Source organism: Anolis sagrei, chromosome 2, assembly GCF_037176765.1.
Source record: "Anolis sagrei isolate rAnoSag1 chromosome 2, rAnoSag1.mat, whole genome shotgun sequence".
NCBI lineage: Eukaryota > Metazoa > Chordata > Lepidosauria > Squamata > Dactyloidae > Anolis > Anolis sagrei.
The window spans coordinates 280,462,591-280,486,744 of NC_090022.1; the positions used below are offsets into that span (position 1 = coordinate 280,462,591).

At 40.8% G+C, this 24,154-nt stretch overlaps 1 protein-coding gene across 1 annotated transcript in view; it reads left to right on the forward strand.

The window, feature by feature from the left end:
- Positions 1 to 422: 422 nt before the first annotated feature.
- Positions 423 to 24,154, forward strand: part of ADAMTS12 (ADAM metallopeptidase with thrombospondin type 1 motif 12) — a 216,923-nt gene continuing 193,191 nt past the window's right edge. Inside the window, exons 1-2 of the mRNA XM_060761364.2 lie at positions 423 to 780; positions 4,379 to 4,740. Coding sequence (XP_060617347.2) covers positions 648 to 780; positions 4,379 to 4,740 — 495 coding nt within the window. The 5' untranslated portion in view covers positions 423 to 647. The remainder of the gene's footprint in view (positions 781 to 4,378; positions 4,741 to 24,154) is intronic.

The following is a 24,154-nucleotide window of genomic DNA, read 5'->3' on the forward strand; positions in this document are numbered from 1 at the left end:
AAATCTCAGGAACAAAAATTGTGTTACAGTGTTATCATCACTATAGCATTTTCCAGAAACCCAAATCCTTTTATGTCTGCTTTATGATGTTATGCTTGAATGGGGTTAGGAAATATAATGCCGGAAACACAGAAAGTCCTTTTTAGGAGACAATCCTAGAGACCTGAAAATAAACCACACTGGATTCAATGGCACGACCATGCTGCAATATGATAATTATTATGTGTGAAAACAGTCTTTCTCTTCTGCTCGATTTAATGTAAACACTCAGAATGACAGAAACACTGAACATAAAGGGAGGGATCTTTTCATTCCCCAACAGAACTGCATTCTGTCATCTGAGCAAGAAAGAGGGATTTCCCTCTCCAGACCCTCCTTCTTCTCCCCCTCCAGAAATCAGACACCAGGACTCCTATTCACTCCCTCTTTCAGGGAAGGGGGAAAAAACCCAGCCTCCTCCTGGAGAGCACTTTCTTTTCTCCCTTCCTCCTTCCCTCCCTCCCTTTTTCTTTCTCTGCCTCTCTTTGTGCCTCAATTAATTCCCATCCTCCTTGGCCATGCGACTTGATCGCTTTCTTCCCATCGAGGCACCCTTAAAATAAAATAATAAAGACCAGAGAAGCACATTTTTCCTCTGCAACCCAAACATGTCATGTGGCCTCCAGAGAAACTGGATTGCAAACTTTGCCTTCTGGGTTCACCTCCTTAATATCCAGGCGTTGGGCAATGGTAGGAGTCCTCCAGCGGGCAGATTTGCTGCCTTCCCAGACAAGAGGCAAGGTCAGTGGCTTCTCTTGTTTCCTAATAATCAAAAGGACTGCATTTTGACGTGGCAATCTTCTTCCACATAACCCTTTTCTTGATCTCTCTTTTTCTTTCTCTAACAAGAGCCCCACCAGTAGAAAGTTTCATCTTTTCTTCTAAAGAGCTGAACTGTGTCATCAGCTGTACCTAATTAAGTAAATCATTTGTTTCCAAAACTATCAGAAGCTGCACTGGATACCAGGTGGATTCTGGAAGATGCAGTCCAAAAGATAACTTTTCCAGGCAGGGTTTCTCAAGGCAGCTTCACAAACGCAGCCACACAGACCCTTGGAAGTTTTGCTGAATCTCTTATAAAACACAAGGCTTGCTTGTTCATAACATTTAACTGTCAAAGTTAGATTACCAAAAAGGGAATGCTAGTGATGGATGGGAAGGGTTGGCACTCTTCACTAAAACATTTGGGGATTTGAAAAAAGGCCTTCTAACAATGTTTCAGTTACATTTTCCTTTTAAATATCTTTGACTTAACTTAGGTGATCCCTTGTAGTCCAAGGATGATGGTCCTCCAAATGTAGTGTCTTGGCAGTGGTTCCGTAGGTGGCTGTGAAGCCCTATTCTTGATCTGCATGTTCGCCCACAGTGAGAACATTGGCTTTCAGGTGGAAGGCCATCCCAGTCAGGGTTGGCTTGACACGCCTTCCTCTTGGTACATTGCTCCCTTTCACCTTTCATTTGTGCCTTTTCGAATTCCACAGCACTGCTGGTCACAGCTGACCTCCAGCTAGCCAAAGTTCATTTTTCTTTTTTGGCCACAAGGTGGTCACCCCTCTGGACATGGCAATCCAGTCAGAGATAAGAGAGGCAGACTATGTTTAGGGCACCTTTTCTAGCTCCTTCTTCATGTGGGGTGAGGTGAGTGGATCCTAATAAGGGCTGTTCAGTCATGGATACACTGCCACACTACTCAACCGCCTAGGACCTTGAGGTAAAATGACAATCCATATCCACCACCCACGTGCCAGTCCGTAACTAGTCCTGCCCTTGTCACCACTCGCTGATCGCCATGGGACTTTGGTTGGTTTGATTTTACTTTTCTTGAAAGACACCTGAGTATGAGTTTTTTTAAATGTGTGGAGATTGGTGCACAACTGATCAGCAAACAGTCTTCACATTTATTCTGGCTAAATAATGTTTTTTGCTCTGCCTTCTCGATCCCTCCCTTCTTCCTTCATGAAAACAATGACATTTCATACAATTGGAACCAGATCATGAAAATGTTACTTTTTGAGCTACAATTCCTAGAAATCCCCAGAAAACAATTCCACTCCTTAAATGCCATTCTTCACCTCTGCAGTTCTTCCACTCCTTGTTGAGACAGCCAGATCTTGACTTGGACCTTAACTTGAGTTACACATTTTCATTTCTGCTCAGAACGCATACACTACCAGCTGTTAGGAATTATGGGAGCTGAAGTCTAAAACACCAGGAGGACCAAAGGTTGGGAACCACTGCACTAGGTCAATGTTTCCCAAACTTTGGTGTTCTGTTTTGTTTTGGTTTTTTTTTGGGGGGGGGGGGGGGGGGTTGAACTTCAGTTTTCAGGATCCTTCATTGTTGTCCAAGCTAGCTAAGGATTCTCAGAATAGGAGTACAAAACAGCTGATCCAAGTTTGGACCTCACTGCACCAAGTGAACTCATTTGAAGATTCAAGTTGGAGAGTCCACCTTCTCTTCCAGTTTTTAAGGGCACTAAAGAGGTAGAAATGTTGAATAGCTGCTTTGGAGGTGAAATATGTGTAGACTTTCTGTAGCTTCTAAAAGACTATATACTTCACACCTGTGCAAGCTTTAAGATACCCTATTCCTTTGATTCTAAGATATCAATTGCAAGATGCACACTAATTTCAGTACCACCAACAGATAAAAGCTGTACACACACACATATTTCACATTCTAAGATGCATGCCATTTTAAAGAGGTTTATATGGGGAGAAGCATGTCTCAGAATTGAAGAATTACTGTTAAGTACACAGTGTTTACCTCAGGAAAAGAAAATCTAAGAAAAATGAGAGGAGAGATGTAGTAAAAGCAGTCAAAGGATATAACGTAAGATCTGACCAAATTATATTAACAGAATCATAGAATCATAGAATCAAAGATTGGAAGAGACCTTATGGGCCAGGCATGTAGCCCAATTATCATGGTGGTTCGCGAAAAGGCCTTGATCTGATCACCATACTCAATATATCACCATAATATATTTGGGTAATGATACAAAAGGTTTGCTAGGCTAGACCCTCTTTCACTCAGACTCAGCCCCCCCGAAACTCAGCCCCCCCCCCCCGAACCCCCCTGAAATTTTTTTAGCCCCCCCCCCCCCGAAACGAAATCATGGCTACGGACCTGTTATGGACCATCCAGTCCAACCCCCTGCCAAGAAGCAGGAATATTGCATTCAAATCACCCCTGACAGATGACCATCCAGCCTCTGTTTAAAAGCTTCCAAAGAAGGAGCCTCCACCACACTCAGGGGCAGAGAGTTCCACGGCTGAACGGCTCTCACAGTCAGGAAGTTCTTCCTCATTTTCAGATGGAATCTCCTCTCTTGTAGTTTGAAGCCATTGTTCCGCGTTCTAGTCTCCAGGGAAGCAGAAAACAAGCTTGCTCCCTCCTCCCTGTGGCTTCCTCTCACATATTTATACATGGCTATCATATATCCTCTCCAGGCTAAACATGCCCAGCTCCTTAAGCCACTCCTCATAGGGCTTGTTCTCCAGACCCTTGATCATTTTAGTCGCCCTCCTCTGGACACATTCCAACTTGGCAATATCTCTCTTGAATTGTGGTGCCCAGAATTGGACACAATATTCCAGGTGTGGTCTAACCAAGGCGGAATAGAGGGGTAGCATGACTTCCCTAGATCTAGACACTATGCTCCTATTGATGCAGGCCAAAATCTTGGCTTTTTTTGCCGCCACATCACATTGTTGGCTCATGTTTAATTTGCTGTCCACAAGGTCTAATAAAACTTCAGGGAAAACAAATCAGTTTAACCATAATCCAAGCTTACATTCTAACTATAAACAGCAGCTCTGAAGGAAATGGACATGATCCTGGAGCATCAAGCTACACCATTAAGTACTAAAATTAGAATGTTCCATGACACAGCTTGAAAAGACTGTGCATGTTCAGCTTAGTGAAGGGAAGACAGACATGATCTTGTTATTTAAATACCTCAAGGGCTATCACAGAGACAAGGAAGTAAGTCTGTTCTTTGCTTCTCCAGAGTATGAGGACAGAGTTCATGGTTTGAAGTTATAGGAGAGTAGATTTCAATTGAACATTAGAAGGCACCCCTTGACGGTAAGAAATGTTCAGTAGTGGAATCAATTAGAAAGCAAATGGGGTTTCCTTCTCTGAATGACTTTGGCTTTGTTAACATTATGAAAAACTGCACAGCATTCTTGTCATTGTATTATTCTTTGCAACTGTTTTTCTTGAATGTTAGGAAACCTGTTTCACAGCCAGGAAACCAATTACGGTGAATATTCTTTCTGTCACTAGTTAATAGTTGCCATGCTTCCTAAAACTGATTTTTTTTATTCTTTCCCAGATGATTTTATCAAAACGCTGCAAGATTATGAAGTGGTCAGCCCAGCAAAAGTCAATGCTTATGGACATTTTCTCTCATACAGTTTACATCACAATGCCTCCAATGTCCGAAGAAGAAGAGACTTCAGAAGAAAAGACACTAAAGTGTATTACAGAATTAAGTATAAAGAGAAAGATCTCTTCTTAAACTTAACTTTTCATCAAGGACTACTGTCCAATAATTACATTCTGGAAAGACGTTTTGGCAACTACACTAATGCAAAGATTGTCCCATGCCTGGAAATTTCATGTCATCTCATTGGAACAATCTCACATCCAGATTCCGGGAATGGGAAGGCAGCAATCAGCACTTGCAGTGGACTCGTAAGTGGTAAAGTTATCTCAAAATGTTCATTCCTATTGCTAATTCTAGGAAACTCTAAACAAAATCTCTATTCCAAGGTCAAGGAAGCTTAAAAGAATATGGGGAAATTGTCTATTTATACATTATTATTTTTAAAATCCATGGCCTGTATCCAATTGTTCCCAGTTAAAGCCACTTTATCAGTTTCTGAATGTAATCAGCCCCCTACATTTGAGGATTTGATTAAAATGTTCCCTTTGGGGATCTCTAGACCCCTCAATGTTACTCAATGGTAAACTTCCACTAAGTTGGAGGACCTTGAGATTTCTAGACCTTGAGATTTCTAGAGATAACACTTCTCTAGTCATTTGTAGGTCCTTCAGTGAGATTCTACAGTCAACTTCTATGAAATGACCATAGTTGAAGGAACCGGAGTACATGTGTCAAACTCAAGGCTTGTGGGCTGATTCTGGCCCTTCATATCATTTTATGTGGTCCTCCAGATACTAGACTACAACTCCTGTATTGCTCATCATTAGACATCATGACCAGAGCTGATGGGTATTACGATATAGTAATATCTCGAAGAATTCAGTTTGTTGTGTTTAGTCAGGATAGTGGGGTTTAAGTTTAGATACAAAGTTTGTGGATATGATGTCTGACTTTAAAATATCCTTTTATATACCTAAAATATCCTAAAATATACCTTTTCCCAACCTCAGAGTCAAAAGTGCTGCTGGGCTGCAATTTCCATTATTCCCAGTCTGTATGATGGATAATCAAAAGTGATAGGTGATGTTGTTTATTAACATCTGAGATCCTAAACTAGGCAAACATTAAAGAGCACTGATCACTATGTAAAAAAATATAGTTGGGTCTCAGTATCACATATTCTTCATCCATAGATTCAGTGGCCTTTTGAAGGCAACCGTAAGGCTGATGTCACCCTTGATGAAAATGAATTTGACACTCCTGATCAAGAGGTTCCCAGGGAGGTGTTGTCTTACTTTTAAAAAATAATGTCTTTATTTGTGGGTTTTCACTTTTGTGAGGGTCTTGTGCTCCTGTTCCTAGGGAATGTGGAGGACTGACTGCAGTAAGTCATTACTTGTGTACACTCTATCTACTTAGACTAGCAATTGGGATATGTCCATACTAATATGGTTTTGTTTGGTTCCATCACCTGGTTCTCAAAGATGTGTTTCAAATAAAGTTTTCCCAATCTCATGTAGTACTTTGAAGAAGTTGGATTCATGTATGTAGTATTATTCCATTCACGGATGTTGGCAAACTTTTTTTGTCTTGCACGAATGGTTTTGTTTCTAAGAAGTCTCTTTAAAGATTCAAGTATTCATGGCTGACAAAATGTACTCCTCTTGGTTGAAGTGTTCATGACATCTAGGTGCTCAGCTTGTTTTCTCTTCGGCAGAGAGAACTGACTGTGCCTGAGGACTGTAGGAGACTGATTACAATGTCTGAAAAAGATAATTTGTTAAAGGAAATGCAGGACGTGTACCATTTGTAGATTCTTGCCTGATCGGTTGTTTCTTTTGTTGAAAATTACATGGGAGAAAAATGAAGAGAGTGAAAACTACAAGATTAGTACCATACTCCCTTCCATTTTGATTGCTTGCATAGTTGCCACTGTAGGAAAAAAAGGTTTTATTTTGTTGGTTCCTCTCATATTCCTACTCCATAGAGAGGGAGGGAGGAAAAACATTACTCTGGCTGTGTTGTCAAAGGCTTTCACGGCTTGAATCACTGGGTTGTTGTAGGTTTTTCAGGCTGTATGGCCATGTTCTAGAAATATTCTTTCCTGATGTTTCACCTGCATCTATGACAGGCATCCTCAGAGGTTGTGAGCTCTGTTGCAACCTGGGGAAATTGGGTTATTTTGGCTTTCTGAATTCCAGTAGTCAGATCATTTACCAAACAAGTTTCATTTATCAAATGACTTTTTCCTTTCACACTAAATCTTTAGTCCAAAAGCTAAAATGAAATCCTAATTGTTCAAAGGAAAAGCAAGTGGCGTTTTTGCTAAACATGCCATCAGCAGCAACCATCAAGAGAGGGAGAAGTCAGCGTTGCCTCCTTTTGTATATGTTTAATCCCAGAACTCATTGATAGGAGCTGCTGTCATGACTAGTGAATTCTGAATGCCATCCCACACCCCATTCAGGGAAGGAGGCATAATTTGACAAGAAAGGGAAACCCTGTCTGTATACACAGTACACACTGTAGAATTAATACAGTTTGACTCAAGGTGGCTTACAGATTGGCAGACATTTGATGCCACATCAGCCCACAATATACAGTTAAAACCTTTAAAATAACATCATAATACAATCTAAACACTATTAAAAACATATAGTAACCAACGTCTTCCTGTTAATCTCATTTTCTGGTAGCATCATCTAGGCAGTTCCATGTTTCAAACTTACAAAAAGGCCAGGAACAGCACCATGGCTGAGATAGCAAAGGGGGTGTGTATCTTTTAGGTTCTCCTGGGACCAAGCTCATGACTTTCCTCATTCTACTCAGAGAAATATATGGTTCCTTTTTTAATAAGTGTTAAAGTACAGTACTCATGTTGAGCCATCGAGTCCCCCCTCGGGGGTGAGAAGGGCGGGGTATAAGTAACAGAAATAAATAAAATAAATAAGTTGACCCAGGTTTTGGGAAACTGACTATTTGACTAAAATTTCTAGATGCATATATCAGTATATATATATATAGGGTATATCTAGACAGAATAAGCAAAGGTTCTAAGGAGAATGATATGTAATAACATGTATCAATGCAGTTGGAAATCAGCATGTGTAGTAGTCACACTTTTTGGAGGAGGGAAGCAAATGTTTTTTCAGTACTTTGAGAAAACAGCTAACATATCTGTTTATTTTTGATTTTTTTTTGTTCACTGTAGTTGTTAATGTGTCTTATGTTTTAAATTATAAAACTTGCAGAGAATAGTTGTTAGTTCATTTGGAGGACACATCCAGGTATGACTGTTAAGACCTACGCAGTAGCCATGAAGGTTATTTAAAGGGAAATTAAATAGACTGCTCAGTGCCATATTTTTTCCTTTAAGTATTTTGTGCTGTATATTATTGATAGCCTGATTCACCATTCATTTGACTAATCTCTTTTTAAAGCTATCCAGACAGGGACCTGAAAATTGTATTCCACCTATGCACCTGCAGTTCTGCATTGAAATGTGTGAATGCTCCAGCTAAATAAATCAGTTTAGAAAGTGCCACTAGATTGCCTCCCACCTTTTTAATACTGAAATAAGCTAATATGACTTCCTTTTTGAAATCAATCTTTCCATAATTTACAGTAACTATATTGTGCATGAAGAATTACCTCTCTTCCAGTTTACTTGATTGGATGACCCTGGATTCTAACATTTTGTCTTTTTAGTCCACTTTATTTAACTTTGCATTATTTTATATAGTCATGCCATACATATACAATTTTGTACTTCAAAATGTGCCAAATGTTTTTTCCTTTATTGATCAGGCCTTTTCTGCTCACACCATATCTCAGTTGAGCCCATATTTGAGGTACACTTGACTTTATAAGTGGATATCATTCTACGCTCTAGTTATAGAATCACAGAATAACAAAAACATCAAGATGGAAGAGACCACAAGGGTTGTCCAGTCCAACCTTAAGTCATGAAGGAACATCAAAACACCTCCAACAGATGACCATCCAGCCTTTGTTAAAAACCCACCAGAGGAGACTCCACCACACTCTAAAGCAGCATTACTTACTTACTTTACTTACTTAGGCAATCCCTTGTTGTCCGAGTAAGATTGTCCTCCAAGTGCGGTGGTCTGGTGGGTACGTAGGTGACCATGTAGCCCTATTCTTGACCCGCACATTCTCCATTTGTGCCTCTTCAAATTCTGCAGCACTGCTGGTCACAGCTGACCCCCAGCTAGAGCACTCAAGGGCCAAGGCTTCCCAGTTCTTGGTGTCTATGCCACCGTTTTTAAGGTTGGCTTTAAGCCAATTTTTAAATCTCTTTTCCTGTCCACCAAAATTCCATTTTCCATTCTTGAGTTGGGAGTAGAGTAACTGCTTTGGAAGCTGGTGATTGGGCATTTGGACATCATGACCAGTCCAGTGGATTGATGGCATAGGAGCATTGCTTCAGTGGTAATGGTCTTTGCTTCTTCCAGCATGCTGACACTTGTCTGCCTGTCTTCCCAAGAGATTTGCAGGATTTTTCAGAGACAACGCTGATGGAATCATTCCAGGAGTTGAGTGTAACATCTGTAGACACTCCACGTTTTGCAGGAGTATAACAGGGTTGAAAGGACAATAGCTTTATGAACAAGGACCTTGGTCTCCCTACAGATGTCTCAGTCCTCAAACAAAGCATATTTCCCTGCCAAACAACTTTCACTCTCAGGAAGTTCTTTATCCTAGTCTCTGAAGCAGCAGAAAAAAATATTACCCCATCTTCAATATGTCATATTTTCAAACATTTATATAGTGCTATGATGTCACTTCTCAGCCTTCTCATCTCCAGGCTAAACACACCCAGCTCCCCAAACCATTTGTCAAACCTTTTATCATTTTGGTCATTTTCATCTTGACACGTTCCAGTTTGTGTTGCCCAGAACTGGACACAGTATTCTATGTGTAACATTTGACATAGGCAGAATAGAGTGGTACAATTATTTTTCTTGATCTTAACACTATACTCTTCTTGATGCAGTCTAGAATCATATTGAATTTTTTAGAACTGACAGAATCTAAGGCAAAATGTAGGGCTGTGTGCTAATATCACTTTTCTTCTCTATGATTTTAGCAGCCTACCAATGTAGAAGCCAATTATCTTTGAAAGCTTGCATGATGCATTTTGTGCATTTTGGTTGCCCAGTAAAAATAATGCGATGTTTTTGGATTATGGAATTTGGTGTATTTTGTGCCTGACCAACTTGGTCACCAAAATATATATTCATAGTTTTGTTTTATGTGTTTTAACTTAGCTTAGATAAATGTTTTGAGCTGCTTCTTCTTTTATTTGTGTCTGCTTAGGTTTGCATCACTTTGATAATCTGACACATCTAAACTGGTTTAGATCTTACAGCCACAATGAGGAAGGTATTCTCTTCCCTTGAATTTTGAAAATATGAGTTTTAGATTGGTTCAAGGCCAGTCAGAATATCTAGAAACCAGGCGGTTTGAGAGACTGTTGGCCTAGTCCCTAACCGCAAAGAGAGGAGGTGGATCAAGCTTGCAGCAGTCAATAGAATTCAAGCCAAGAGTTTGTTCTCAATCCACAGCTCTTTCTTATGTCTGCAAATCAAACTATGCTGATGTAAACATGTGTGAAACATTCCCCTGCTCCCATCCCATCAGTGTGGAATGAAAATGCTTTGCTTTGGAAACATTGCTGGTCTGCAAAATGTCTTGAAACTGTTCAAAAGCAATCTTAAAAGTGGATCTGGTATGAAGGAAAATGCTGTTGAGTTAAATCGATCCATGAAAAAATGGTAACTATTATTTTGCCTTAAATATATGGTTTCCTCATGTGTGCTGTCCAAATTCTACATAATCAGAGCACATAGATTTAAGCTGATTGAATATGACCACTTTAATAGTTACGGCTCTAGCCTAGCAAATCTGGGTCTGTGTTCATGCTATTTGGTAAGAATTTTTTTCTCACCTGAACTTTAGTTCAAAAGAGTTCATTGCAAAATTAAATGATTTAATCTCCAGTCCCTGTACAGCTGTCAAGATTGCTCATGGAGTAATCACAAGTATACTGATGTCAAATTGCTATAAGTTTATGTGCACAGTTAATTATGCAAGCAGAGAGAGAAAATGTGGAGGCAGTGACAGACTTTGCATTTCTAGGCGCAAAGATTACTGCAGACTCAGACTGGAGCCAGGACATCAGAAGACATTTACTTCTTGGGAGGATAGCAGTGACAAATCTCGATAAAATAGTGAAGAGTAGAGACATCACACTGGCAACAAAGATCCGCATAGTTAAAGCAATGGTATTCCTTGTAGTAGCCTATGGATGCGAGAGCTGGACCATAAGGAAGGCTGATTGAAGGAAGAGAGACACTTTTGAACTGTGGTATTAGAGGAAAATTCTGAGTGTGTCTTGGACCACAAGAAGGCCAAACCTGTCCATCCTCAAGGAAATAATGCCCAAATGCTCACTGGAGGGAATAATATTAGAGGCAAAGATTAAGTCCTTTGGCCACATAATGAGAAGACAGGAAAGCTTGGAGAAGATAATGGTGCTGGGAAAAATGGAAGGGAAAGGGAAGAGGGGCCGACCAAGAGCAAGATGGATGGTATCCTTGAAGTGACTAGCTTGACTTTGAAGGAATTGGGGGTGGCCACGGTTGACAGGGAGTTCTGGTGTGGGCTGTTCTTTGAGGTCACGAAGAGTCAGAAGCAACTGGATGAATAAATACAAAAATTATTTAGACAGGCATCAGGTGGCAAGATAAACCCACTCAATTGGGCAATATGGTAACTGTATAATCCACTCTTTTTCATACTTTTTCTCTCCCTCAGCCACTATCTCATGCTCATTGGGTCTTCCCCTTTCTTCACCAACATATGAGCCAGCAGGTATTCTTATTCTGTGAGTGAGAGAAAGAAGATAAGGAAGGGAGGGAGGGAGAAAGAGAGGGGGGGCAAAGCACCCGTGTCATTCCAGGAATAATAAAGACTAGGAGTTCAATTAACTTGGTTTTCTAGTATGTTCACCCAAAGCCAGCAGCCATCCTTAAAATCATACTTCCTACTTTTATTCTTGAGGAGACTATTACTTGCACAATGTCCCATAGTAACTCAGTGACTCTAAAGACAAATTTAAATTAATTAAAATTAATCCTTTTAAAAATAACATAATTTTGAAATGCACACCTCTCATGGACTTCTAGCATGCACATCAAGTTTTAGATCTTTATGTTTCATGGCCTTAGAGACAGGTGTTGACATAAAGTCAAACTCGTAAACACAAACACTTTCATGATGATGGATTATTTATTCATTTTATTTATTTAAGTTATTAATATATTTTCAGCACTTTTAGTTATTATCCAAGAGAAGGCCATTTTCTGGTGTGTTTTCTCCCTATTGTTAACCAAAGTCATTTGCCTGCAGTGGGATGAAAAATGAGATTTAAGTCCAAACTGAAATTTGTTTCTTTTGTGTGGTTTTATGCCTGAAGAATAATTCAGTAATGTGCGTATTGGCAGAGTAAAATATAATCTGTTTCCCTTCCACCACCTCCAGGCTTGATTGCTTCATTTTGCCCTAGAATGTCGCCCTACAATGTGCTTCTAGATTTCATTGATTAAACATTCAAGAAAAAAACAGCTCAAAAATATGTGAAAATTGGCATATCAATCTGGAAGGCTACTAGCAGAATAAAAGACACAATTTTAAAACTTAATTCTACCTATAAAGAAAGAAGATTTGTGACTGTGTCATACTAATTCAGAATAGCCCTGGTGTACTTCTTAACTGCTGTAATAAATTATAAATTTCAGGTGCTGGCAATTTCAAGATTGAAGACCAGAGATATAATTCTTTAGCAGCAGGAAGGATTTCAAAGAACCAAATAAGTGAACTGGGAGCCCTTCCACACAGCCCTATATTAAGGCCGAAAATCCGCATTACCCAGATGTTTTTGGCCTTCAACTCCCAGAAATCCTAACAGCTGGTAAACTGGCTGGTGTTTCTGGGAGTTGTGGGCCAAAAACAAATGGGGACCCCAGTTTGAGAGCCACTCCATTAAGGGTTATAGCCAGTAATGCGCCCTGAAAATAAATTTCCGCTCCTTCCTACAGCCCTCCATCTTTCTCCCACATTTGCTCAACAGAATTTGGAGACATGGGAGTACAGAAAGGAGGCAAGGAACCATCCCAACCAGTTGTTTGAGCATAAATCACATAGAGTTGTATTCCAGCAAGGTTTCCTGCAACAATAGTGGTGATTTTAGTCATTACTATTTTGCTCTACAAGCTGGAAGAGCATGTGCTAGGACTTGACCTTCTTGTGGAAGGAGGTGTCAATATCCTACAGTGTTTTGATGAGTAACAACACCCATCTGGTTGAAATAACAATGTAGTTCTCAAATAAGGTGGCATTCCTCTTTTGACAGAGATCAGAAATCTAAAGCGTTATTATAGAATCATAGAATCATTGAGTTGGAAGTGACCTCATGGGCCATCCAGTCCAACCCCCTGCCAAGAAGCAGGAATTATATGGTAGATCAGCTTGGCAGTGTTTGTTAAAATGTTCTTTAAGACACTGTTTCACCACCTTGTTAGCCTTCTAAAGATTAACCACCAGAGCTTATAAACACGTAGACCCTAATTTGCACCCAGTGGGTTTAAATCAGGCATGGGCAAACTTCCCCAGTAGGCTGTTATGAATTGTGGGAGTTGAAGTCCAAAACACCAGGAGGGCTGAAGTTTGCCCATGCCTGGTTTTAATCCACCTGACAATGTGATAGATTGAAATGTAAATGTTTCTTTCATGAAAGTGTCAAGAAGAACCTTCCTCCTTTTCAGGAAAATCAATCTACTGCAATTCAAAGACCATATTTTGTTTGATTCATATAAAGAAGATCTTGAAAGAACATCAGACAATCAATCTGGTTTCTTTTTTGTCACCAAAGCAGTGGTTGTTCTTAGATGAAAGAGCACTACAATTGTTTCAATTAAAGCATGACAAAATTTCAGAAAAAGAAAAGGAAAGGGGGTGAAGGATAGACTGAACAGATTAAAGTGGGAAGGAATGGTTTTTAATACAAAAAAGCCAGCACAAATGCTCTAGTGCATGGAAATGCTACTGTCTTAGATCCCAATATTCAGAATCCTACAGCCAACATATACATTCGCCATACTGGCTGGCAGAATCTGAGAATTGTGCTCTAAAAAGGTAGCTTCCCCCAATTATGAAATATTCCCAGTTCATATGATCCAGTTCTTTAAATCCAGTTCAATAAAGTGTGAGGTTCAGTGGATTTCTGCACGTGTGTCCAGGAACATAGCTTAGTTAGCTCAATGGGATTTGCACATATACATAGGATTGTAGTGTTAAATGTCATCCCAAAGAATGAACCTGTACTTTCCATTTTATATTCCAATGTAGGTTCCTCTGTGTGTGTGAGGTCGGGTGGGGTAGGGGTATAAGTACATTTTGTCTTCTCATCCAAACAGGCTGATTTAATACTATGCATGCAACTGTTTGATCTTTGAACAAACATTGATTACTGGATTTGGGTTTTGTCATGGATAGTGTGGATGAGTGTTTGCTTGGGCTGGAGTCCAGCCAGGAACAGTAACTCCCTCAGCCACACCCAGAAGTAACAACTACTAAACTTGCTGGCCAGATACCAGGGGCTTCTGTTGAGCAGGCTGAAAAAAAGTTCACTGTACCTTTCATTGTGCAACAAAGTAGAGAAAGGGCTCAACTGACTAGATCAGCAAGTCTTGCTGAGAAGAAGGCCAGCAATTGGGATCAACTCTGAAAGCAGCATTTAAGGGTTTGGAATATGTTACCTGATTGCAACTTCTGTATCCATGCCTGCACCTTGGAAGCTTGATTCTTATGTACGTTTTAGAATTTGGACTTCTCCTGGACTTTCACTCTTGTCTTGTGGACACAGCTTCATTACTTAGAATTCTAGTATTTGGCTTTGACTCTGGACTGGACACTTGGCTTTCCCTTCTGCTTGTTCCCTTGAGTTCTGTTTCTACCATGGACTATTCGGTTTTACCTTGGACAGTAGTTGTCTCCTGTCGGTGTTTCAAGGTTGAGGTTCATGACAGGTTTGACTCACTGACCAACCCAAGACAATTTGTTACCTAAAACAGATAATAAGATGTTGCCCTCTTTGCATGTAAGAACTGGTCAAATTGAAAGGTAATTTTATTGCAGTGCTACCAATGAAATATAGAGGGCCACACTACACCTGCAGTTACAGGCTGAATTGGATAAATTTTGTGATAGATCAGTGCCTTCAAAGAAAAGAAAACAACCAGTAGGTTCAGGAGAAAAGGTCTTGAAAGGGCCTCAGCAGATACTCAAGATTCTGCTGCTTGAGATAATTGTATGATTTTTCTCATTTCAGTTGAACCTCTACTTAAGAGTACCCCAACTTAAGAGCATTTTGAGTTAGGAGCTGCCACTTGGCCTGGATTTTAAGACGGTAGTAAGACCACGTTTGGTCTCCATTCATTTTATTTGACAGAACCGAAACTGCTACTATTGTACTGTAAAATTGGTGTAAAATATTACCAAAATGTATATCTTTAGGTTGAGTATGCGTTATTAACTTGATTTTAAAGCTTTGATAGCACTTGAGAATATTATCAAGTCTGTAGTAAAACTGTGTTTGTTTGTTTTCTTTTTTCCTTTTTGACAGTATTGGTATTTAAACTGAAAAGTGTAACAATGTTATGGTAATACTTGTGTGAAGTGTTGCTAAATTGAATACCTTCATGTGAAGAACTATAGAGGAAGACATTTCATTACATATATTGAACTCAATATTTCATTACTCTATACTATATACCTACTTTCCTTTTTACTGCAAATTATAGACATTTGTGCATTTAGTTTCTGGATTTTACTTTGACATAAGAGCAGCATTTTGAGTTAAGAACTAATGTCAAAGGGACTTTAGGGCTTTAAGGCTTCAAGGGAGCAGACTCCGTGCTTTGTGCTCTTGTCCACTTTGGGAGATTGTTGTCTGCTTTGAGGAACTTTGGGTTAGTTGATTTTGTGTGATTTTTATACCTGGTATGTTTGGCTTTAGGAAGAGAGAGAGGAAGAGAGAGCAAGAGAGGAAGGGAGTACAGTATGAAGAAAATGATGCTTCTGTCTCTTCACTTCCTGTTTCTACCATTTTAAACTTGATCTTTCTTTTTTATTGTTCCATGCAAATGTGCATTTATTGTTCCATGCAAATGTACATTTTCTTATTTTAAGAAAATTTGCTTTGAGATAAGAGTGTTTTGAGTTAAGAGCTCAGACATGGAACAAGTTAAACTCTTAAGTCAAGAGTAAACTCTTACTGAGGTTGACCCTTTTCTCTGAAGAGTCTAATGACTCCTTAAGGCCATCTGTCTTCTTCTATCTTCACAAACACAGCTGACACCAGTCACCTCTGTTTTATTTCATGTCAAAAGCATTGCATAAATAAAACAAGTATAAAACTGATAAAATTGAGGGAGTTCAAGCAGCTAAATAATTTTAGACCAAAAAATGGGCAACAGTGACCACACTGTCTGTAGCGTTACACAGTTCTTCCTCTGTGCACGATACAGGGCATTGTGGGCAAGCATATAGATGTGGAGCTGTTTGTTCAGCTCTGCAGTTGCACAAGGTGAAAGATTCTTCTAGGTAGTGCCATTTAGCCTGGTTGTCTTTTGATCTCCCAACACCACTTCTGAGTCTGTTCAGGGACTTCCAAGTTGCCCATTCTTGGTTTGCCCCTGAAGGAAGACTCTCATGGGGGGCCATCCAGTTGGAATTTCCTGGTTTAGCTTCCCAGAGGGAGACTCTTGTTATTTCAGACCTCTATAGGCCTGATAGAGAGAAAATTTTGAGATCTTAGTGCAGGATACTCGGTTGCCTCAGGGAAAATGGCGGAATCTCAGGGAGAAAGCATGCTTTGAATGGTGCAGATTTGTATCTGTTCTGCTGACCCTCCTCATAGAATCATAGAGTTGGAAGAGATCTCGTGGGCCATCCAGTCCAACCCCCTGCCAAGAAGCAGGAAACTCGCATTCAAAACACCCTCAATAGATGTCCATCCAGCCTCTGCTTAAAAGCCTCCAAAGAAGGAGCCTCCACCACACCCCTCCTTAGAAGTGGTTGCCCTATACTCTCCACCACACATCTTTTCCTCTATTCACCAACACATTTTTCCCTATTGTTTTCCTTACTCAACGTTTTCCAAAGTTCCTCAGAGCTTGCTTTAGGGATCAACAGGAGGGAATAATGTGTAGAGAAATACTAATCTTCTTTAGCGTTTGCTGCCTCAAGAGTCACTGAATATAGTATGACAAGATTGTTGCTTTTAAAGTCTTCTTATTTTTGGCTTTTAGCACCACTTTCATCCTGGTTGAAGCCATTTTAAAGGCTAATCATTTCCCACTCTCACAGATGGATAAACACAAAATGATTCATAGCAAAGGTCACATGTTCCATCTTGCAGTTACCACTTGCAATTGCTGGTTTTTAAAAAGTTGTGTGTGATAGTGATAAAGACAATATTGATTGAATCTGAATATCATACAAAGAAAGGAAAGTAGTGTAATTAAAACATGCACAAAGGGGAGTAGAAAGAAACCTAGAAGTAACTTTAAATTTAATGTGTATTTGATATGCACAAAAGCTCATGCTAAAACAAAAAAAACTCGTTAGCCTTAAAAGTGTTCCTTCAACCATATAAGAGCTTTAGGATAGCTTTTGCAGGTTCAAGTTCCTTTAGAGATGACAACCTTTCAATATTAGGATGGCTAATCATGCCAGCTAAGCCTCTGGCAGGCACAATTGGCTGTCCAAAGTTTGCTCCCCCATTTCCATCTTCATTAAACTTGAAATACTCCGGGTTTTGTTTTCTTTTTGGAGAACTAACAAGCAGTTACTTCTATTTTTTCTGACTTACCTAATTACTTAGGCAATCCCTCGTGGTCCAAGGATGATGGTCCTCCAAGTGTAGTGTCTTGGGGGTGGAAACATAGGTGGCTGTGGAGTCCTTTTGATCCGCATGTTCTTCCACAGTGATGACATCGGATTCCAGGTGGAAGGCGTTCCTGGTCAGGGTTGGCTTGACGCACCTTCCTCTTGGCACATTTCTCCCTTTCTCCCTCTATTCCTGCCTCTTTGAAATCTGCAGCACTGCTGGTCACAGCTGACCTCCAGTTAGAGTGCTGAAGGGCCAGGGCTTCCCAGTTCTTGGTGTCTATGCCACAGTTTTTAAAGTTGGCTTTAAGCCCATCTTTAAATCTCTTTTCCTGTCCACCAAAATTCCATTTCCCATTCTTGAGTTGGGAGTATAGTAACTGCGCTGGGAGATTGTGTTCGGGCATTCGGACAATGTGGCCAGTTCAGTGGAGTTGATGGTGTAGGAGCATCGCTTCAGTGCTGGTGGCCTTTGCTTCTTCCAGCACACGGACATACTTCTATTTTTTCTGGATACTGTTGGACTAGCAGGCCAAGAAACCCTGAAATAGCCTTGAAATGGTTTTTAGCATTTTTGGAAGAATGTCTGGCAAATTTTGTGCCAATCTTTTTTTCCTCTTAGGAAGATAGAAAAGAGTCTAGGAAACACATTGGGGCCCTGGTGGCTGTAAAGTTGTGGAGCTTTGCCTTAAAGAGCATCCCAAAATATCCCAGTCGGGGCTAAGGAATAGAATCAGCATGTTGCTGTGGCTGAGAATTGGACTAGATGGACTTTGGGAGGCCAGGGTTCAAACCCCTACAAAGTTAGAGAAATCCACTGAGTGACCTTGAGCAAATCATACACACTCTCGGGGTGCATCTGCACTGTAGAATTAATGTAGTTTGACACCAGGGCCTAGAGATTCCTAGCGAGAACATTTTAAATCAAATCTGTAAATAATCAGATCCGCTTAATGTACAAACCGCAATGTGGATGTATAGCTGAATATTTTTAAACCCTCTACATTCAGTTTTTGAGATAAAAAGATTTCCCCGTCCTTGGTTTGAAATACATCTTAAAAGAAATATCTACCTATTTGTCCTTTGGCACATGGTAGCTGTGGAGAGGCCTGATATATTCCTTCTTAGGGGGCACATATCTTTAGTAATGTCACTGTGTTTATATCTTCCTGACTAAGGAAGTGATCTGTATGACTGATACAAAAGCAGTGGTATTGGTTCAGCAATTTTCAGAACAGCTGGAGAGATACTCCCTTTTTTATCCAGTCAATCAGGCAATCTTCATATGCTTTTGCTGCTTTCCAGATATGACAGCCTTGGGATTGTTGTGTGCTATAAAATTCATGCACCACTGATATTAATTTTGGAGGGTGAGGAGTGAGTTTGTCACTATTCCCAGAGCCTGTAGTCAGTTACCCTTGATGCTATATTTGGGTCTTCCACCATGCCTAGCTGTTATCAAGATGTTCACAGGCTAATTGTTGCTGCTGCGCAGCCTTTGGTGCTTTGAGAATATGATCATCAGACAAGAAATCAGAGCAGAGCAGTGACATAATCCATTTCCAGATCCAGTACTACAAGACCTTTCGTTGTGTCTGCAGAGAGTTCTTCAACCTTGGATTTGCTCCTGATCAAATAAAATCAGGCAGCTTGCTCCATTTAGTCAAACTGGAGTCGGTAATACAGATTTTTAATCTTAATTAGGTGCATCTTTGTGTTACTGGTGAGGGAAAATGCATTGCTTCTCTTCAGGGCCACAAGACAGAAATATTTGCTAATTATTTTTCTCATGTTTCGTGTTTTTGTGCATCTTTGTACTTTTAGTCAAATGCACAATGTTGAAGTAGATAGCATTGAGTGTATTTAACGTGCACTGAATCTTGGTTCTATAGGGAAAAATACATTCACTTTTAAGAAAGCAGTCTGATCTTATTTTCTGTGAACCAGAATGCTGTGCAAATTGCATTACAATGTGTGCAAATTATGGGAAGTACCAAGAAAAACCAATACATCTGGCATCTTGGTCTCAGACCAGAACCATAATCTCTCAAGGGAACTGAAACATGGTCATGAGACACTTACTGCTTTATCCATACATAGACTTGGATGTCCTAAACTGGAACTTCAAGAATATGTATTTTTTGAAACGTGATCGATTTGTATGTTTGTATGGGCCCAGCCCATATTCTATGTGTTTTCCCTTCCATGAGGGCATGCTCGATTCCGGCCACAGGGGGAGCTGCTGCTTTACAGTCCACTCATGATACTCAGTCCTTTGATGCAGTACTTCGTCATTCTTCTGCACACTGCTGGAAAGTTTTATGGCATCATAAATTGGTTAAATTAGCCTCCCCGCATAAAGTGCTACCTAAATTTCCTACTTAACAGATGCAACTTTCGGGCTGCATAGGTCAACAGCAAGAAAGACTATTAATTGCTGGGAGCTCACTCTGACCCAGGCTGGCATCGAACTCATGACCTCTTGGTCAGTAGTGATTTAACGCAGCTGGCTCCTAACTAGCTCACCACGGCCCAGTCCTATAGTGTTGTGCTCAAGGATCTAGGATATTTCTAAAGAGGTCTAGGTCAGGCATGGGTAAATTTTCTAACTTGGGGGCTGCATGGCGGACAGGAGTGGGGTGAACGGGCCAGGAGGGAGAGAGGGAGGGAGCAGGGACTCTCCTCAAGTCCCCTCCCTGCCCTTTCCTCCCTTTTCTGTTCTCTTACAGAGGCAGAAAATGAAGGAAAGACAGGAAATGTTTGGATCCCAAAAGGGTTAGCCTTTGTCAGGATGAGATGGTGGACGGAAGAGAGAAAGTGTATCCATTAGACCCTGTATTGCCAACTCTTGATATATAATCCTAGAATCCTATTGCTGGAAGAGATCCCCAAGGGCCATCCAGTCCAATCTTTTGAAGAAGGCACAATCAAAGTACTCCTAATAGTCAGCCTCTGCTGAAAAGCCTCCATCACACTCCGAGGCAGCTTACGCCACTCTCCAATAGCTCTTACTCTCAGTTAGTTCTTTCTAATCTTTTCAGTTGAATATATTTTCCTGCCATTTGAACCCATTGCTCCCTTGAGCCCTGGTCTCTAGAGCAAGAAAGTGAGTTTTCCCCCTCCTCAATGAGACACCCTTTAAATCTTGAAACATAGTTCTCATGTTCCTTATCTACCTTTTCTTCTCCCAGCTAAACATTCCCCAGAAGGAAAGGAGAAAGGAAAAAGAGAAGGAAGGGGGTGGGGGTGGGAGAGAAGAATGAAAAGAAGAAAGGATGGAAGGGGATGGAGGGAAGGGAGGGAGGAAAGAGAGAAGGAAAGACAAAAGGGAGGGAAGGAAGGAAGGATGAAAGGGTGGATGGGAAGGAAGGATGGATGGAGAAAGAGGGAGGTGAGGAAGGAAGGGATGGAAGGAGAAAGGAAAGAGAGAAGGAAGGAAAGATAGGATGGTGAGGGAGGGGGGGCGAGAAAAGGGCCCTAGGGGCTGCATCTGGCCCCCAGGCCTGGTTTTGCCCATAGCTGCTCTAGTTCTTCAACACAACTCTAAGCATAATGGTGTCCAGTCGTATCCATTGTTTCAGGTAATCACAGTCCACCTGGGAACGTAACCCCCATGGATACAGATGGCTTGCTGGAATCATACTTTTAAAATCCAGCAAGATTCTTTCATATCTCTCGTCAGTAGTTCTGTGAAATTGTTCCAAATGATTAGACAAAAACAGTCATCTCTAACGTTGGAGTTCTGCCTGACTGTGATACATTCCCCATTCTACATTTTTCACTGTCAGGATAAATTTATGTGCATGAAGCCTGATGATGGGTTTTACACAGTGAAAGGAGAAACATGACTCTCCAAATGTCACTGAGGTTTGTGATCCACGTAAGATTTGTAAACCACAGAAATTGAAATGTCCTGCCCAGATTGGCTCGTATATCTTTGGACAGATTGAGATTGATCAGATCAGACTTATGAAAGCTTGCTTTGTAGCAAGAAGAGTGTCCAAAATCATTAAACCATAAGATTATTTTTGCCAAGGAGTTATGCAAATTGTCAGGCCATATGAAAAGAATCGCTCTTTCTATTCTGTCTGTACTAATTGGACGAGTTGATGATCAACATGAAAAGTGATGGCAAGCTGTTCAATTCTTACACCTTAGATGCTCTGATGAATAGCATGAAAAGCAGTAGCAAGGAGCTCAGTGAAAGCTTCCAGTAGCAGGGTCTGCAGGGCACTTTTAATGGAAAGAACTGTTTGAAAACTTTGGTATAGGTTATAGCTTTATAGATGTTGGTCCATCTTTGCATAGTTTATTCAGCTCTCCTGTTTTAGATTTTTAATCTCTTGGATGTCCTCTGTTTGGTTACTCATATTATTTATTTATTTATTATAATATTTATTATATTATCCATTTGTATCCTGCTTTTCTCTACCTTGAAGGAGACTCAAGGCAGCTTTACATGTGGAAACTACTTGATGCCTTTAGACAACAGACAATTAAATATATTTCAGTTAAATTTTAAAATTAGAGTTAAAGTGCACATTAAAACATATAACATTATTGGAGAAACTAAGGACCAGGAAAGCACATCTACTGTGCTCCCTGACTTTCCTTCTACGCTGCAGAGACACAGATACCATCCCACAATTCCTCGCAGCCAAAAGGACTTTCAAAACACCACAGGCTCACCGGATCTATGACCGCCTGGAACGCAACCTCTTAAGAGAGAGAATCCACACCATCCGCAAAGAACTCGCAAACACAGACAAGGAACTGCTGCATCTCCATATCAATATCAGCCAGAAGATGAATTCCCAGGACTGGGACAAAATAGACAATCTCACTTACAGGAAAATGGAGAAGAACATGGTTGTCCACACCAACAGACAAAAACAAAAATTCCACAAACGACAAAAGCAACAACCGAAACCAGAACTGGATACATCACGGACCATCATCAACCTGACAGACAGACAACTCTCTGAAGACCAAGTATCCATACTAGCGAAAGGAGGAAACTTTGCTGTAACCGCCACCAGGATCCCAGTAGAAAACATCATTGCCAATGTTGAATCAGCAATTTACCGCCTACCAGAGGAGGAAGCAGAAGAAGTACGAGCGGAAGCCGCAAGGATCCTGAAAAAGGCAAAACTCCCCTCCAGTAACATTACTAGGAAGGAAAGAGAAGCCATTCGAGACCTAAATTCAGATCCTGATATCCTCATTGTGCCAGCAGACAAGGGGAATGCCACAGTCATCATGCATACGGAGCAATACAAGGAGAAGATCAGAAAACTCCTGGACCCTACTATATACAAAAAACTCAAGCAAGACCCAACTGCCAAAATAACCAGGAAAACCAACACCCTGATTAAGAACTCCTCAATAAACTTTGACATACGACAGCAGCTATGTAAATCGGAAGCCCATCCACCCAGGCTTTATGGACTCCCAAAAATCCATAAGGACTCCACCCCACTCAGACCCATCGTGAGTGCCATTGGATCCCCCACATACGACCTAGCAAAATTTCTTGCTGCACAGTTACAAAGCCATATTGGGCTCACTACACACTACATCAAGGACTCAGCCCACTTCATAGAAAAAATCAGCAATCTCAAGCTAAATACAAACGACAAACTGATCAGCTTCGATGTGGTATCTCTATTTACCATGGTCCCGGTAGCAGACACCATGGCACTCATCAACCAGAGGTTCCCAGAAGACATCACGGCTCTGTTTCACCATTGCCTCACCACCAGTTACTTTCAGTGGGACAATGAATTCTACGAACAGAAAGATGGAGTAGCTATGGGGAGCCCTCTCAGCCCAGTCATAGCGAACTTCTACATGGAACACTTTGAAGAACAAGCCCTGGAGACAGCAACCAAAAAGCCCACGATATGGTTCAGATATGTGGATGACACCTTCACCATTTGGAGCCATGGAGATGAAGAACTCAACAGGTTCCTGGACCATCTTAACAGCATCCACCCAAACATCCAGTTCACCATGGAAAAAGAAAATGAAGGAAGACTGCCTTTTCTAGATGTCCTAGTCATCCGCAAACCAGATCAACAATTGGGTCACACCGTCTACAGAAAACCCACACACACAGATAGATATCTACATAAAAACTCCAACCATCACCCAAGTCAAAAAAGAAGCACCATCAAAGCCTTGGCAGACCGTGCAAAAAGAATCTGCGAACCCCACCTCCTCCAAGATGAACTGAACCACCTCAACTGGGCTCTCCAGGCCAATGGATATTCCATCTCAGACATCAGAAGAGCTGCAAGACCAAGAACAAATCACGAGAGTAAAGATGATGATCCACCCAGAGAAAAAGTGTTCCTGCCATACATCAAGGGAACCACTGACCGCATAGGGAAGCTGATGAGGAAACACAACATACAAACTATCTACAAACCCACCAAGAAAATCCAACAAATGCTACGTTCAGCAAAGGACAAGAGGGATCCTCTCACCTCTGCAGGAGTCTACCGTATACCATGCAGCTGTGGACAAGTCTACATAGGGACCACCAAACGCAGCGCCCAGACACGCATCAAGGAACATGAAAGGCACTGCAGACTTCTTCAACCAGAGAAGTCAGCCATAGCAGAGCACCTGATGAACCAGCCTGGACACAGCATATTATTTGAAAACACAGAAATGCTGGACCACACCAACAACCACCATGTCAGACTACACAGAGAAGCCATTGAAATCCACAAGCATGTGGAC